Source organism: Eschrichtius robustus, chromosome 1 (genome assembly GCF_028021215.1).
Source record: "Eschrichtius robustus isolate mEscRob2 chromosome 1, mEscRob2.pri, whole genome shotgun sequence".
Lineage (NCBI taxonomy): Eukaryota > Metazoa > Chordata > Mammalia > Artiodactyla > Eschrichtiidae > Eschrichtius > Eschrichtius robustus.
Window position 1 is genome coordinate 184956776 of NC_090824.1, and position 18948 is coordinate 184975723.

Consider the following 18948-nt stretch of genomic DNA (forward strand, 5'->3'; position numbering starts at 1 on the left):
TTTGCATATTTACAAGCTTGGAACATGCTGAAACTACAGCAGGGATCTAAAGTTTAATTGCGGTTGAGGAACATACATCCTCCCTTTCCATAGAATTTAATCAAACACTTCTGTTTGACTTTGCGTTTCTTGCTTAAAGGCCTGAGTGTAGGTGAGCTTGGTAGTAAATCTAATATGAAATGGACAGTCAGAAAGAATGCTTTGATCAGGTGGTGGCAATTAAGTAGACATTGAAAAAAAATGTGTAGCACATTGGAACAGAGAATGCTTGATGTTTTGAACAATTTTTTAAAAGAGCATTAAAAATTTTTTTCCAACTTTCATCTCCACTGAAATTGGTACCAACAGTGAAATTAATGGGATAATAAAGAAATAATATATGTGATAACATCTGTCCACATAACAAAATAAAAGCCCAATGACAAAGGAAAAAAACCAAAACTTTAAAATGTAGTGAAACTGAAAAGGAGTCACTTTGAGTCCAAAGAGAGTGATATCATTTCTCAGGGGCCTCATCTCTGAATGATACTGTGTTTTTTTTGAAATCTGCAGCATTAGAACTCTCTATGGCATAATGAGAACAAGAAAAAATTGCTGTGTGTCTGCACTTGCTTTTGTGGGGTTTTTTTGACATATTTTGTATTGGGTCGTCCAACCACTGAGGCAATTAGTTTTCGCCTTGCACAGGGCCCAGTATTTAGTAAATGCTCAGTAAGTATTTGCTGAATAAACGATAGTGCTGAATTCCACATTATAGCTACTGCTATTGGCACCTTAAAATACTACTCTGTGTTTTCTCCACTACCTAGTTAACCTGTCAGTCGTTTAGATTATGTCATCACTGGTGGTGAGTAGGAACCAAATTGATAAAGTCAAGGCTCCCTAGCCTGAAAGAGAACATTTTCTAGTTGGATTAAATTATTGATGAACAGTATTATATAATCTCCCAAGTTTTTTGATAATGTCACAATGGAGAAGGAATTAATGAAAAGTATTCATAGCAGTTTTCTCTTACCTGAGAAATCAAGTTTTTTGAGATAACTTTTTCTTGGATTGAGACATCAAGGAGAATGAATAGTAATACATGGTTTTGTAATTTTTGAGTCAGATATAGAACGTGTATCTCCCCAGATTCATAAGAAGCAATAGTGAAGGTCCTGTAAAACTTCCATGACGGTGTGGACAAATATATGTCCTCACACTTGTCTGAGCAGGATGCTAGTGTCCCATTTCTTTAGATGTCTCTATGACATGTGTTAAAAATATCAGTTAATGTAGCTACCTTGAGCTTTTTTTTTAAGGAGGGAATACAAAGGCTGGCAGAAGATGTACTTAGCATTTTCTGGGTCTGCATGTTTGGAGGAGAACTAAGAAGTAGTTTGGGATATTTTTAACTATAGAAGAGCTACTGGACACAGGTAAATGGAATATTTATATCATTCAAACACATTTTTCACCAGGTGCAGTTTTGGTATCGTTTGTCTCAGCATTCACATCTCTCGGTTTTTACAAGAACATCACTGGATGGGGATTTGCAGAAGCACGGTGATCTAATTGGAATCTCCAAATCTCAGTGGAAACAAGCAAAAATCAATCTGTTGGCGAAGGCTGGAGAATCTACTCTGCCTTTTCAGGTAAGCACGTAAGAAATTAATACAACTGAGCAGAAGATGCTTATTTAATGCTGATCTTTCCAGATAATAATATAGTACATATATCCCATAAATGTATCTGATATTAATAAAGCAAACATTCACAATCAGGGATGAGTAGAGAGGTTATCTTGATTAATTGCTCAAGACTTACTTGTGGAAGCATAGCAAAAATGGAGATAAGAATTGAATAGGATGGCGGAGAGAAGAGTAATTTAACGGGAAAATATTTGTTTTCTTAAGTGAGGATGGTGGATTATATGAGGTAGTGAAAAAAATCCGGGCTGCACTCGTATTTTAATCCTATTGCCTTATTTTCTGCTGCCCATTAATGCTGAGAATTTTATCACACTTTTATGTCATTTACTTTGTTAATGAAAGAAGGAAACTGTAGCTTATCAAATGGGTGCACCAGCTTCCACCCTCCTGGACATGACTCCCTTCTAGATGATGTTTGAAAAGAGCTAGTTTAGAAACTAGATTAGATGGTGGAACATAGTGGAACACTCACGGCCTTAGGAGTCACATAGTCTGAGTTCCCATCTCTGCTCACCCCATGGGTTGTTAAGTGATTGTGTACATTACATCTTTGAGCTTCAAATTTTCCAATCTGTGAAAACCACAGTGATAATAAAAGCAATTCTTGAGAGGAATCTGAATTAAAGAGAATGTAGCTAAAATGGTAGCTATGAACATGAGCTCTGGAGCCTGGGGTTCAAACCCAGGTGTCCAGTCAGAGGGAAGTTGCTTAATCCTTCCGTGCTTCTGATTCTTCCTCTGTAAATGGGGGTGGGGAAGTAAGAACATTGTTGGGGTGTTAGGAGCCTCTGAAAAATAACACACCTCATCTGATACTCATTTCCAAACTGAGGTAAATACAGAAATCCAACAGAGAGAGCACAAGATATTTTGGAGAAGATGTAGTTAAAATAATACCTCACCTCAGAACGAACAGCTCCACCCAGAGAACAACAGACTGCTAGAGAATACAGGACTCATCCTTTGGGGAAAACCTTTTGCCATGAGTGATTATGATGTGTAAGTGTTATTTTATGGGTTGGAATACATGTCCCCCTCTGGTGGAGGACGTTGATAATGGAGGAGGCTATCGGACGCCTGGGGGCAGGAGGTGTGTGGGAACCCTCTGTACCTTCCTCTCAGTTGTGCAGCGAACCTAAAACTGCTCTAAAAGTCTTAATAAAAAAACAAAAGACAAAACCCAGAATGTTCTTTGTTAGAACTGGCTATTTGAGAAATATTATGAGTTGAAGCTTGTGCCATTCTTTCTTGGCCTCATTAACCTACCATCGTTATTGAAGAGTTTCGGCACTGGGTTTTTTTTTTTTTTTTTCCTGTTTAATATTTCTTCTTTGGGGATTTTTGCCTTGCTTTGTTTTGAGGTGCAAATTGAGACTGCTGTTTATTATCTGGGGGCATATTAACTAGTTTTTAAATTGACCAGTGGTTTGATGGAATTTTGTAATTTGGTATCCACAGATTGGTGATGTTTTCTGTCTTCACTCCCCTCCGTGCTGGATCAGCACCACGTGTTGACTTTTCTCTCTCCTACCTGGGGGCTCCCAGTCAGCACCAATCGGCCTCTTTTTCTTCTTCTTTTTTTTTAATGTATTTTTGTGGCCGCACCAATGCGGCATGTGGGATCTTAGTTCCCCGACCAGGGATCGAACCTGTGCCCCCTGCATTGGAAGGGCGGAGTCTTAACCACTGGACTGCCAGGGAATTCCCAGCCTCTGCTTAATTGTGCTGGCTTTTTGAGGGGAATGAATTGTCCTGGGTTCTTGCTAAGCCTCAGCCATGTTTAATTCAGCCCGAGAGGGTAAGGATTTTAGCGTGCACCTCTGTTCCTTCTTATGTAATCCTGTTACTTGGCCGAAGTACAGGCTTGTTTTAGAAACTACAGTTCAGTGAAAAGAAAAATAAGAACTGTTCTCTCAGATGTCACTATTCAGAAGGCCATTCATTACAAGTCCACAGTCTCTAATCAGCAATTTGGAAAATTAAAATTTGGAAAGCAATAAGCTTTTGAAAAACAAATTTAGAGGCAAAATTTCTCCTGACCTGAACCAGTGTTAGGCAGTTCATTTAGTGATGTGTTTGATGATAAAGTGCTGCCCCCAGTCTCCCTGAGGGTATCAAGTAATATACATGATACATTTTAGATGAACATCCTCAACTCTGAACTATTCAGATTTCAAAACCCAGCTGGACTCAAAGACTTTGGCAAAGGAATTTGGAGCCTGTGTTAACATTCTGGTATGAATAAGTCCAGATTTTATACACATACACACGCATACAAGATACATAAATACACACAGTCACACACAGATACATATACACGGTTTTATTTAATACATTAGTATTACTTAGATATATTATTAAATCTTTCAAACAAATAGAAAATATATAGAGAGGCAAATACCCATGTACTCACACCTCAGAATGAACTAATATGAACATTTTGTTTGCTTATAATGTTGATAGGTTTGCTTCTAAAGATGCAGCTTTTGTCCTCTTGGTACCCTTTTCTATTCCATTTCTTGTCCTTTACTGGAAAAAAAAATTCTAATATGTTGTTTTTAACCTGATTTTTCTAAGTCTATTTTCAAAACTATGGAAATATGCATGAGGATTCTAGCTAGGTGCAGTTCTACTTCATTCTTTTATCAATAGCAAATGGAAAAGAGATTATACCCACAAATAGTCAATCTAGCTTTTAAATATTCAAATATTTAAAGTTTATCTTCTTGGAAACAGGCTCCTTTGGCACGTTAAATTTAGTGGACTGAATTACTTAAGGGTGACCTTTGTCATTGCCTGGTCATCAGTTCAATGTGACTAAACTCTGAACATGTATTTATATGGAGTCATCCTATATAAACATTGGAAAGGAGAAAGGCATAGGACTGTATGACCTCTCTGTTCGTTCTCTTGTAGCCATGAAATTCAGATTCATTGTGGTCCTTTTATGTATCTTGTACACATCACAACAGAATGCAAATTGCTCTGAGTTCCTTAGGAAATCAGCACCCCTGGTTAGGTAGGGCTTTCATTTTTCCTAGTGGAAAAGGATTAGGCTTACTGTTTGTTTTGTATGAACAGCAAATTAACAACATTTCAATATTCTCTCCATTTCCTGTGCAGTTTTTATTGGAAGAATGTAAGTCAAGTAGTTAATAGAATTTTTTCAATCTGTTTTAACTGGGCCTACTCATTTTATATGTTCAGCTTTTTACACAAATATTTTCATTTAATTTACAGTTTCTTTTTTCCTAACTGCTCTTCTTAATTTCATACCTAGAGGTAGTACTTTTTCTGAATACTGTCCATTGATTTCCAGTTGATCTACTGTCTTTGAGTTTGCTACTAAAGTATAATTGTGTCATATTTCAGATTTCATTTAAAATGACCCTTTTGTGAAATTTTCCACAATGATTGATACCATGTTCGCTCTTGATCAGAGTCAATGGGATAGATCAATAACAATTTCCTGATATTATTTGAAGATTCAGTGAAGGGTAAGATTTATAATACAAAGTAAAAGCTGGTCTAGTGTCTGTAATGTGGCTCTGTCCTCAGCCTTCTTAACCTAGGGCTTCATTAAATCTTGTTTTGCCAGGTAGCTCTGTTCTGCAGTATCTGCTAAAGACCAGTTATCTCTTTATTTCATGGTAGTGATATAGTACAGCAAAGTCATCCATGGCTCAGGTCACACATTTTTCGTGCTAGATATGTGAGCTTCAACCAATAACTTCAACTCTCTAAGCTTCTGTTTCCTTTGCTTTAAAATGTGGAAGAAAATAACACCATCTTCACAGTGTTAAAATAAGTGAACGTGCCTGGCATGCAGTAAGCTCTAAATAAAAGTTTGCTGTTGATCTTATTTTTAATACCACCATCATTTATCAAAAATTACTATAGTTGAATTTTTCTGTACTGCTTCTTACTATATTCCTATTGTCTCCATTTCCTCTTAGATTCATATTTTTTCATTCTCATTATTCTTTTTTAAAGCAAGATATCAAAGAACCAAAATTTAAATATGCTAGTTGAGTATTTCTCTGGAAAAGTTTCTTTCTGTTTTGCAGATCTAAAAAGTAATCACTTGATTATAAACAATATTTACACGTTGCTGTGCTTCCTGAAAGAAAAACAAGAAGTGATTCTGTTCTCTCAGGGAGTAATATAATATAATTGGATAAGACAAAAATCAGCAAGATCCTAAAAAATAGTTTTAGAAGGAAAGATATTTACATATAATTTGAAATTTTAACTCTCAGATTACCTTGAGAAACTTATAAAATGAGGTTTTCACTCTGCCTTTGTCAATGATTGAAACATTTCTTCTGAGCAACCTCTGGCTCACATACCAATTATTAACTGATACTGTAGTTCCCAAAGGGAACTGCCTTTGGTGACAAATCGAACGATCAGCTTGGTTAAAGCAAGTAATACAAAATAGGAACAGTGAAGATGATTTTGGAATAATCAGGTGATATTATTTACAGATATGAGATATATTTTTTTTTAAAGGAAGTAACATTACTCTCTGTTTAAAGGTGGAAAATTTTAATTAATGGTCAAATTATAATCGTTCATTACATGGTCCTGAATTTAATTATATAGAAGTAAGCAAGCAGACATGTAGATGACCTAATATCATCTTTATTTTGCTCTGGGAGTTGTTTTATACTTACATTTTAATATGAAGATATAAAAGAGCCTAGTGGTTTTCTTCGGACAAAATGAGGTAACCATATTTTAAAGACCTATCCCATCATTCAGCTCATCCCAGGGCGCACCCAGTCCATTCAAAGAATAGGAGCATGTACCTCTCCTGGGACACAGAAGTGCCCCCAAACAAACATTCTGTCTTTTTCCAGCTTTCCTTTGAGTAGTGTAGTCCTTCAAATATGGTGGTCATAACTACCTGTCTAATGAGTTTGAAGAATTAAACATCTGTATTTTAATTGACTTCAATGTAGGACATACTACAATAATGAATAAAAAAAAAATCTTCCAAATTAAAGCTGTCCAAATACATTACAATAACTTAATGATGTTAAGCATAATTTATTTCTCACAATGCTTGTATACATTTCATCAAAATCCTTCTTTAAAATCTATTACTATTTTCTGCCTCTCTTGTATGAAGGCCAAATTTCTTGGCTAAGACTCTACAGAAACCAGATCTAATCAGAATTTTAAAAATCATTAAAATTATATACATCTCATTATAAAGTATCAAAAATTTCAGGTAAAGAAATAGTCCCTCCTGAGCATCGTTACCTTCCATCATAGTCTGTATCTTCAGGTACCTATAACACTAGTTTATTTTTACCTCTAGACCCTTTTCTATTTAATTAATATGTATGTATGTACCACATATATCTAGAAATCTGAACCATGTGTATTTTTAGCCTAAGTAGTACCATACTATACATTTTTTCTGTAATTTAATTTTTACTCAGAAACTTATGTTGAAGGTCTTTCCATATTAGCATACAGAGAGAGATTTTTTTTTAACTGGCTCAGTAGTCCATGATCTGTATCACCATTTATTTATTGATTCACATTTGAGTTGTTCTGATTCATTTGCTATCAAAACCGACATTAAAGCAAACATTCCTGCCCAGGTCTTCATATGTGTGCCTATGAGTGTCTCTCTAAGGTAAACCCTGAGGATGGGCTTAATTTTTGTAGTCTATGCTATTTATCTTTTTAATAGATGTCATCAAATTGCTGTCCAGTTGGGTTGCACCAATTCATGCGATCAGTCCTCTTCTCTTAACAAGTATTTAGGCAATAATTCATTTAGGCAAAAAATCCTATACTCCTACCATAGGGGAGGAAATAGTTTTTCTTGACCCTCTTAGAGTACCTGACTGGGTCTCAAAATTAAACTGATAAAGCAGATTAACAGGAGAAAAGCATATAAAATTATTTAATGTTAGTTTTATCTGACGTGGGAGCCTTCATAAGGAAATGAAGACCTGAAGAAATAGTTAAACCTGAGTGTTTTTGTGAGAGGTTTGATGAAGAGTGGATAGTTGTAGAAAGGTACGATAGGGCAAAGATATGAGCCCAGTGTAATAAACTGGGGAACTTAGCTAGGCCTCTTTGTTCAGCTTCTCTGTGTCCTTTTGTCTTCAGAGATAAGGATATCGCTGGCATAGGGAGGGCTCCTCTCACATGAGGGTTTGATCTGCTTTAGAGGAAAGGTCAAAAAGTCCATCCTGCACATACCATTTCTCAAATTCCTTTGGCTAGAAATATTCCATATGCTGCATAGGTGCCCTATTTTGGGACAGCATGTCCTAAACCCCATCATCCTACAATGCCCAAAGTTTTCTAAATATACTCTACATGTTCACATTTCCTTTTTTTTTCTTGTGATGTTACCAGTTTCTCATGGTAACAGAATCTTAGGCAACAATTAAAACTGAAGTTTAACATTACCTCTTTGCTAAATCTTTTTTTTTTTTTTTTCAAATTCTATCTCATATTCTTGACAGAAATAATGAAGTGCTTTTCTTTGATTTTTAGTATCTTGTATTTCTCTCTTATATAGTACTTATGGTATAGCTTAGTTGTTAATGTATCATATCAAGTAAATTGTAAGATCTTTGAGACCAGAGATCCTCCCTGACTACGTGGAGATGCACTTACTAGCCGTGTCCTGGTCTAGTGGTCCTGCTATGCATCCTTAAGACTCTGGATATAAATTCATCCTTCCTTCCTGCCTTCCTGCCTTCCTGCCTTCCTGCCTTCCTGCCTTCCTGCCTTCCTGCCTTCCTGCCTTCCTGCCTGCCTTCCTGCCTTCCTGCCTGCCTTCCTTCCTTCCATGGTGGAGTAACAACATAATAATGTGAGTGATTAACAAGAAAGAAAACAAATTATACCAGTCATTATTTAGAATGTTAGAATAAATTAAACTTAAATAGGTGCCTCCAAGTGCTTTAGCATATGAATGTTATTAACCACTGTATGGGGTTATTTACCTCACTAAGTAGGTTTCCATATATGTATGTATAATATATATATAAGTATTTAAATGTTCTGATACAGAAATGAATCGTTGCCTTCAGCCAACCTGTTATAAATGAATTCATATTTCAATTAAACTGAGTTGTGAACCACACAGTTGATTACCCCAAAGAGCTCATTTTAAATGCTTATGACTCTTAATGGCTCCAATGGGAAGGCAGCCTTCAGTCATGATGAATGTTACAACTTCTAATTGAAACAAGGTTACCTAAGATATTAGGGTTACCTAAGGTGCTGTCAAAGCAGTTATGACTTTATAAATTCCTAATTTGAATGTTCTGGTCAAACAATTTTCTAAAATTAGTTTGGAAGTTTGGGACAGATACAAATGAGCTTCTCTACACCAAAAAGTATGATTGTAATAAATTTACTTTTGTTAAAAAATGGTTAAAGAAGACAATTTAGGTGGTACAAACAAGGTTTATTCAGCACTTCATGAAGCAGACAGTCTCTATTTGGAGAACTGTAAAATGGGGTGGAAGGCAGGAAGCTTTATAGGGTAAAGAATAAAGAATAAGAAAGAGTAAAACAGAAAATATCGAGTTGACTGGGACCATATAGTCAACCTTGTTTAGGGTGAGAAGGAACAAGGAAATATAGAGCCCAGAGTTGGTTTGAAGTTGGGGAATTGACTGCTGAATATACTGTTTCTGGTCAAGGGGAGCATTAAAGGGTCATGAAAGTTATCTAAGTTTTGGTTTGCTGTCATGGCATCCAGGGCAGGAATGGCTCCATTTTGGGCCTAGAAAGTTATTTCAAGACTTTTATAGTATATTTTTAATAATTTATCTTTCTGTAATTATAGTTAATTTTAGAAGCTACTGTTTTATCATCACGTGCTACCGTTGCTTTAGATGACATCAGTGTATCCCAGGAATGTGAAATTTCATATAAGACACTTCCAAGTACTAGCGTTCAAAGCAAAGGTAAGTTTTTTTCTTGTGGTCGCTGCAGTTTTGAACGTTAAAATAATTAGTTTTCCGTGATATAAAAATATAAAATATATTAGAATCCTTCAATAATATAGTTCACTAATGCCTAATACCAAGATGTGGATTATATCACGTGTCCCTGAAAACTAAAGCATATTTTTTTACCTTTTAAAAATATATTTTTACCTTTTTAAAAAAATATGTTATATCACAATCTAGGCCTTAGGTTCTCTTCTAATAACATTCTACATTTGTGGCTAAAATTGTCACATACAGATTTTTTTTAAATTATGAAAGTTATGAATTTAAAATATTTTGCATGTTTTAAAACACCGCTATAAAAATTCAATTGTATTTTAATTTTGTTTGACACTTCAAGTGAATATGTAATTAAATTCATGTTTCAGAATCACTCAGGAGTTCAAAAAGATTATCATGGTTGAAAAAGTGACTTAAGACCAATGAAAAATTTCAAATTTGACCCTAAAATTCTGTGTTTAAATTCAGAACATAATATTTTCAAGAAACAGATGGAGTTCGGCTAATTCTCTGACTAAATATTTTGTAGAGAATTTCAGTTAAGAGACAGGTATATTGTCATAAAAATGATCCCAAATAGTAGAATAGGCATTTTTGAAAATCTAACCGTAGTTTAGGTTCTGAGAGTGTGTTGAAATGGTATACATTGTGCCTGCAGTTACTTTGTTATTTTAACACTAACTGATGTTTCTTTCTGACCACCCCTACAGTCAGGTCTCAATTAACAAATAGAAATAAATATTAAAAATGTTGCCTGAAAACTGAAACACTTCATTTTTCTTACTCTCCATACATGAAAAATAACTGCATGTGGACATCAGGCATGTCATACATTCTGAAGTTATGTTTCCTTAAACAACATATTTAGTGAGAGGAAAAGCTGCATTCTTAACAGGAGCTAAATGCACTCACTAATCAAGGATGATATAGGAGAATCAATTCTGGATTGAGATCCGAGTTAAAGAATTTTTAAAAGTCCTTTATTAAAGACATCTTTCATTGGTAAGGCTGTATATTCTATGTCCGAACTCTGTATTGTGTTAACATGCATTTACATTACTCAGAATGTGTGTCCTGAATTTATAATAAACCTTTCTAAGCTCTGTGTATGTGAGTTGTTTTGATAGACATTAAAGAATGCAAAGCTGCAGATTTAATGATTAATGAGTTTTGGAGGGTTAACCAGAATTACTTATTTCTGTTAATTAATTAAACATTTTCATTCTTCTAATCATATACTGCATCACCAGAATTGGAATAGTAGGAAGGCATTAGAGTTGACATTGAGGAGAATGTATTTGGAAGCAGAAGTGTGGTTAAATATTTTAAATTATCACTAAAATTAGCCTTAGCGGAAGGCTCTGAGAATACTCGATCTCACATACAGAGAATTATTTTCATAAATTAACTCAAAACTCATTTATGTGTGCATCAATCTGAACACCAGCTCAGTTGGTTAGAGCATAATTCTCATTAGACCAAACTTACATGAATTATTCCTGAAAGACCAATGATTTTACACAAAGGAAAAAAAAACTTTCTCACCATTTTTGTAAATTTATCCAATAGGCAATTATAGAATCTCCTTCATTGAATTTAGTATTATTACCGGCCAGGAGTTTAGGGACGGGAGTGGAAGGGGACTTATCACGTCCCACTGATAGGGACTTATGTTATATTAATGGCCAGAGGTTTATTGAGATCCTCCTGTGCTTGCCATTTTTAGCATATTTAAAAACTAGTGTTCATGAAACAATTATGCATCCCATTTATGTTGGAGAAAAAAAGATGTTTTATTCTCTCGATCTCTTAATTTTGAAGCTGGATTTGGGCCACATGAAGATGCAGGCTGTATTTCATCCAGCAAGCTCTCTGATTTTACATCTGACTGCCCAGATGGAGCAGATGAAGCCAATTGTGGTGAGTGAAAGTCCTGACTGACTGGACTAAGATTTGTGTGTGCATATTTACTCTCTGAATGTAAAGTGCATGTTACTTAAGTGAGTGTTGTTTAAATAAGAATGTTTCTTTTTTTGTTATTAAATTTTAAAAATATTTTTATTGAGGTATAATTGATGTATAACATTATATTGGTTTCAGACGTACAACATAATGATCTGATATTTGTATATAATGAAAAATAACCATGAAAATAAGTCTAGTTAACACCCATCACCATACATAGTTACAAATTGTTTTCTTGTGATAAGAACTTTCAAAATTTACTCTCTTAACTTTCAAATATGCAATACAATATTATTAATTATAGTTGCCATGCTATAAATTACATCCTCATGACTTACTTGCTTATTTTATAACTAGAATATACCTTTGTACCTTTTGACCCCCTTCACCCATTGTGCCCCTACCCCCTAATTCCCTGCCTCTGGCAATCACCAATCTGTCCTCTGAACTAGGACCTTGGTTTTTTGTTATTGTTTTTTGTTAGTTTGTTTGTTTTTTAGAGTCCACATGTAAGTGAAATCATATGGTATTTGTCTTTCTCTGTCAGACTTATTTCAGTTAGCCTAATGCCCTGAAGGTCCATCTGTGCTGTCACAAATTGCAAGATTCTCTTCTGTTTTATGGCTGAATATTATTCCATTGTGTATATGTACCACTTTTTCTTGGTTATTGTAAATAATGCCACAGTGAACATGGGGGTGCATATATCCTTTCGAGTTAGTGTTTTTGTTTTCTTCAGATAAATTCCCATCTTTTGTGTTCCAAGGACTTAATTCTGGTGTAGGGAGGGGTGTTCCCCACACCAGATAGTGCTCAGGACATCAGTTGGGTGTCCTGCAATTTAACTCAGTTCTGACAGTACCTACCCAGAGATGCCGTCAAGTTCTACAGACTAAGGTTCAGTCCTACGAGGCTGCCTCCCCTTTTCTTCTACTTACTTCGGATGATGGTCTCAAGCCCAGGTTGTTACTGTTCTTCTGATTGACTGGCTATGAGTCAGAGGTTCCCAAGACTCCTTCCTTGGGTTTGATTAATTTGCTAGGGCAGCTCACAGAACTCAGAGAAACATTTTACTTACTAGATCACCCATTTATTGTAAAAGAATATAGCTCAGGAACAGTTAGCTGGAAGAGAAACATAGGGCAAAGTATGGGGAAAGGACGAGGAGCTTCCTTGTCCTCTCCAGGTGCCACTCTCCCAGCACCTCCACATGTTCACCAACCCAGAAACTCTCCAGGCTCTGTCCTTTGGGTTTTCATGGAGGCTTCATTTCACAGGTATGATTGATTAAATCATTGGCCATTGATTCAACCTCCAGCCCATCTCTTCTCCCCAGAAGTCAGGGGTAGGACTGAAAGTTCCAACCCTCTAATCATATAGTTGGCTCCATTGGCAACCAGCCTCCATCTTTAGATACTGTCCAAAGTCACCCCATTAGCATAACAAAAGACAACTTTTTCACGCGTAACACCTCGGAAATTTCAAGGGTTTTAGGAAGTCTGGGCCAGAAACAGGGATGAAACTGTTTGATGTAATCCCACTTATTTTTGCTTTTGTTGACTCAGCTTTTGGTGTCAAATCCAAAAATCATTGCCAAGACTGATGTCAAGGAGCTTCTTACCTATGTTTTCTTGTAGAATTTTTATGGTTTCAGGTCTTATGTTCAAGTCGTTAATCCCTTTCAAGTTAATTTTTGTGTATGGTGTTAAGATAGTGGTCCACTTTCATTTTATTTGTATGTGGCTGTGCAGTGTTCCCAACACCATTTATTGAAGAGATTATCCTTTCCCCATTGTATATTCTTGCCTCCTTTATTGAAAATTAATTGATCATATATGGGTGGGTTTACTTCTGGGCTCTCCATTCTGTTCCATTGATCTATGTTTGTTTTTATGCCAATAACATACTGTTTTAATTACTATAGCTTTGTAATATAGTTTGAAATCAGGGTGCAAGACGCCTCCATGTTTGTTCTTCTTTCTCAAGATTGCTTTGGATATTTGGGGTCTTTTGTGGTTCCATAAAAATTTTAGGATAGTTTGTTCTATTTTTGTGAAAAATTCTCCTGGAATATTGGCAGGGATTGCATTAAATCTGTAGATTGCCTGGGGTAGTATGGGCATTATAACAACATTAATTCTTACAATCCATGAGCATGGAATATTGTTCTATTTATTTGTGTCGTCTTCCATTTCTTTCATCAATGTCTTATAGTTTTTAGTGCCCAGGTTTTTCACCTCCTTGGTTAAATTGATTTCTAGATGTTTTGTGTTTTTTGATGCAACTATAAGTGGTATTCATTTCTTAATTTACCTCTCATACTTCATTATTGATGTATAGAAAGGCAATAGATTTTTGTATATTGCTTTTGTATCCTGCAACATTACTAATTCATTGATTGGTTCTAGCAGTTTTTTTGGGAATCTTTAGGGTTTTTTATGTATAAAATCATGTCATCTGCAAATAGTGATAGTTTTACTTCTTTGTTTCTGATTTTGATGCTCTTTTATTTTATTTTAATTTTATTTTTCTTGCCTGAATGTTGTGGCTAGGACTTCCAATACTATGTTAAATAAAAATGGGGAGAGTGGGCATCCTCGTCCTGTGCTTGATCTTAGAGGAAAAACTTTCAGCTTTTCATCATTGATTGTGATGTTGGTTGTGGGCTTGTCATATATGGCCTTTAGTATGTTGAGATACATTCCCTTAATACCCACTTTGTTGAGAGTGTTTGTCATAAATGGATGTTGAATTTTGTCAAGTGCTTTTTCTGCATCTATTGATATGATGATCATATGATTTTTATCCTTCATTTTGTTAATATGATGTATCACATTCACTGATGTTGAATTATCCTTGCATCCCTGAAATGAACCACTCTTGATGATAGTGTATGATTCTTTTAAGGTGCTCTTGAATTTGGTTTGCTAATATTTTATTGAGGTGTTTGATGAACATCTCTGTTCATCAGGAATATTAGCCTGTAATTTTTCATCTTGTGGCATCCTCTTCTGGTTTTGGTATCAGGGTAATGTTGGCCTTGAAAATGTGTTTGGAAGTGTTTCCATTTTTTGAAGAGTTTAAGGATTGGTATTATTTCTCCTTTAAATGTTTGGTAGAAAAAAATTTTTTGGTAGAATTCATCAGTGAGGTCTTCTGGTCCTGGACTTTTGTTTGTTGGGAGGTTTTTGATTATTGATTCAGTCTCCTTACTCATAGTTGTCTATTTAGATTTTCTATTTCTTCATAATTCAGTCTTGTCAGGTTGTGTGTTTCTAGGAATTTATCTATTCTAGGTTTTCCAATTTATTGGTGTATAATTGTTCTAGTAGTTTCTTATAAGTCTTTGTATTTCTGTGTTATCAGTTGTAATGTCCCCTCTTTTATTTCTGATTTTATTTATTTGAGCCCTCTCTTTTTCTTTGTTAGTCTAGCTAACAATTTGTCAATTTTGTTTATCTTTTCAAAGAAATAGCTCTTAGTTTCATCGATCTTTTCTATTGCCTTTTAATCTCTATACCATTTATTTCAACTCTGATCTTTGTTATTTCCTTCCTTTCACTAGCTTTGGGCTATGTTCTTTTTCTAGTTCCTTGAGTTGTAAAGTTAGGTCATTTGAGGTTTTTCTTGTTTCTTGAGATAGGCATTTATCCCTATGAATTTCCCTCTTAGAACTTTTGTATCATCCCAGAAGTTTGGTATGTTGTAGTTCCATATGTATTTGTCTTAAGGAATTTTTTGATTTCTCTTTTGATGTATTCTTTGACCATTGGTTGTTTAGTAGCATGTTTTTAACCTCCACATAGTTGTGGTTTTTTTCCAGTTTTTTCTTGTAATTGATTTCTAGTTTCATACCATTGTGGTTAGAAAAGATGCTTGATATGATTTCACCCTTCTTACATTTATTAAGACTTGTCTTGTGGCCTAACATATAATCTGTCCTGGAGAATGTTCCATGTGTACTTGAGAAGAGTGTGTATTCTGTTGCTTTTGGATGGAATGTTTCATGTATATCTATATATCTGTTAAGTCCATCTGGTCCAACATGTCCAAATATTTCCTTTTTGATTTTCTGTCTGGATTATCTATCCATTGATAAAAATGGGGGTACTAAAATCCTCTACAATTATTGTATTGCTGTTTATTTCTCCTTTTAGGTCTGTTAATATATTTTTATATATGTAGGAGAAACTATATTGGATGCATAAATATTTACAAACATTATAGCCACTTGTTGGTTTGATCCTTTTATCATTATGTCATGCCCTTCTTTGTCTCTTATTACAGTCTTTGTTTTAAGGTCTATTCTGTCTGATATCACTTATCTCCAAAGCTTAACTCTTTCAGTTTGTATATCTGAAGTGAGTCTCTTGTGGGTAGCATTATAGATGGGTCTTATTTTTTATCCATTCAGCTACTCTGTGCCTTTTGATTGGAGAATTTAGTCTATTTACATGTAAAGTAATTATTGATAGGTAGGTACTTGTTGCCGTCAAGTTAATCGTTTTCTGGCCGTTTTGTAGCTCCTCCATTCCTTTTATTTTCTCTTGCTGTTTTCCTTTTTGATTTGATGATTTTCTATAGTGGTATGCTTAGTTCCTTTTTCTTTATCTTTTGTGTATCTACTATAGGTTTCTGCTTTGTGGTTGCCATGAGATTTACATGTAACAACTTACATTTATTAAGTCTATTTTAAGATGATAACTTAAATTTGAATGCATTCTAAAGCTCTGTATTTTCACTCTTCTCAACCCCCATGTTTCTTGTTTTTGATGTCACATTTTACATCTTTTTATCTTGTGTGTCTCTTAACTAATTATTGTTGTTACAGTTTTTTTTCACTACTTTTTTCTTGCAACTTATATACTATCTTTAATAGTGATTAAACCACCACCTTTACAAGAATAGACTATACCAATTTTACTGTGTGTTTATCTTTGCCAGTGAGATTTATACTTTCATTTGTTTTCCTGTTACTAATTAGCATCCTTTCTTTTCAGCTTAAAGAAGTCCCTTTAACATTTCTTGTAATGACAGTTTAGTGGTGATGAACTTCTTTAGCTCTTGGTAGAAAACTGTTTATCTCTTTTTCAATTCTGAAGGATAACTTTGCCAAGTAGAGTATTAAGTGGAAGTTTCTTTCAGCCCTTTGAATATATTGTGTCACTCCCTTCTGGCTTGCAAAATTTCTGCTGAAATATATGCTTAGTTCCTTATGGGGGTTCCCTTGTATTTAACAAGTTATTTTTCTCTTGCTGCTTCAAAATTCTCTCCATGTCTTTAACTTTTGACATTTAAATTTATAATAGTCTTGGTGTGGGTCTCTGGGTTCATTTTCTTTGGAACTCTCTGGGATTCCTGAATCTGGACGTTTCCTTCCCAATTTAGGGTAGTTTTCAACTTATTCTTCAGGTGAATTTTCTGCCCCCTTTTCTCTCTCTTCTCCTTCTGGGACCTCTATAATGCACATGTCGGCCTGCTTGATGTCGTCCCATAAGTCCTTTAAACTAACTTCACTTTTTAAAAATTATTTTTTCTGCTTTGATTGGAAGAGTTCCACTGCATTGTCTTTGATTTCATTGATCCTTTCTGTTGCTCTTGAACCCTGCTTGTGTATTTTCAGTTTAATTATTGCATTCTTCAACTATGTGACTTCTGTTTGGTACTTTCTTATATTTTTTGTCTCTTTGTGGAAGTTCTCACTGTGTTTATCCATTTTCCTCCTGAGTTTGGTGAACGTCTTTATGACCGTTACATGGAACTCTTTAAGAGATGAGTCGCTTAACTCCATTTCATTAAGGACTTTTTCTGAGGTTTTATCTTGTTCTTTCTCTCGGAACATATTCATCCATTTCTTCACTTTTCTTGTCTCTCTATGTTGGCTTCTGTGCATTGGATAAAACAGCTACCTCTCCCAGTCTTGAAGAAGTAGCCTCGTGTAGAACTTTATGGTTCAACCCTAACCTAGCTCTTGGGTTATCTCTAAAACATTTGTGATTGTCCAAGTAGCTTATTTTATTTTTAGTGGCTCCCAGTAGTTGAGGGTGTGCTAAGTCCTGTCAATGTCCCAAAGCAGAGGCTCTCAGTCAGCACCTAGATTCAGGCTGATTGGAAGCCGGGCTCTCAGGCAGCCAGACCTCCAGGCAGCAACTTGTAAAGTATGCAAATATATACATTCCTGTGAGATTGCAAGCCTAAGTCCTCCTGGCCCCCATAGCCAGACCATCTAGAGGTGTCCTCTCTGAGGCAGTTGAAAAAATCAGGATGCCAGATGAGTTTCTTATAGGGAGACACCATGTGACCTGGAGCAAGGCAGAAGGAGATTGCAAAGATGGCGTCCACTGACCTCCATCCCTGGAATGCACGTTGGTAGGCCCCTAGAAGTGTGCCAAACCAGAAGCTTGCCCCTCAGACCAAAGGTCTGGGACAAGCAAATAGGCCTCTTTCACAGAAATATTGGGGGTGTATTTTGGTTTGCTGTCTGCACAGGGCCCTGGGGGTGGTAGCCTGCCAAGCTCTGTCTCTCCATTGTTTACGGTCTAACAGGACCTGGCAATGTAAACCCTACTGGCCACCAGAGCTGGGCAATCAAGGGCTGTCCTCTGGGCGGCAGCCATGAAAACCAGGACACCAGACACTGTGCAGTTCCTCTCTGGGAGATACTGGCATTCTGGAATCAGGCAGAGGGAGGACATGAGGATATTGCCCACCCTCTGAGGTCTCTGGAGTGGATTAGATTGGATCCTTACATGTTTGTGTGATTAGAAGCCTGCCCTTCAGGCCACAGCTATGAAGATAAGCTAATATGTTTTTTTCATAGAAAGACTGGGTATCTCTGTCTGTTGTCTCCTGGGGGTGGTAGCTAATTAAGAACTTTTTCTCTGTTGGTTACAGTCTTGTGGGTCCTCCTAGCATAAGCCCTGCTGGTGACATAAGCCAGTGACAGGTGACTTAGAGGTGTTCCCTGGGCATCAGGCACAAGAACTGGGGAGGGGGCAAGCCATTTCCAAGAGGTACAGCAAGTTGGGTGGAGACAGAGAGCTAGTGCAGAGATGGCGTCTACCAGCCTCCATTCCTGGGGAGTTCCCCAGCCGGCCCTGGATGTGTGTTAAAGTAAACGTCTGCCCTTTAGGCTGACACTTTTTAGATAAGCATATAAGCCTCTTTCACATAAAGGTAGGCACCTCTCGATCAACTGCTTCTGCACTGGTCCCTGGGGTGAGTCTGAGACTGTGAGCCCTTTAGGAGCCATTTCTCAGTTCACTATAATCTGTGTGTCTCCTGGATGTGAGCCC

General features: G+C 36.0%; 1 protein-coding gene across 1 annotated transcript in view; it reads left to right on the top strand.

The window, feature by feature from the left end:
• The window catches only part of MALRD1 (MAM and LDL receptor class A domain containing 1), a 620077-nt gene that overhangs the window by 126797 nt on the left and 474332 nt on the right, over positions 1–18948 (top strand). Inside the window, exons 14-15 of the mRNA XM_068545334.1 lie at positions 1461–1634; positions 9523–9643. Coding sequence (XP_068401435.1) covers positions 1461–1634; positions 9523–9643 — 295 coding nt within the window. The remainder of the gene's footprint in view (positions 1–1460; positions 1635–9522; positions 9644–18948) is intronic.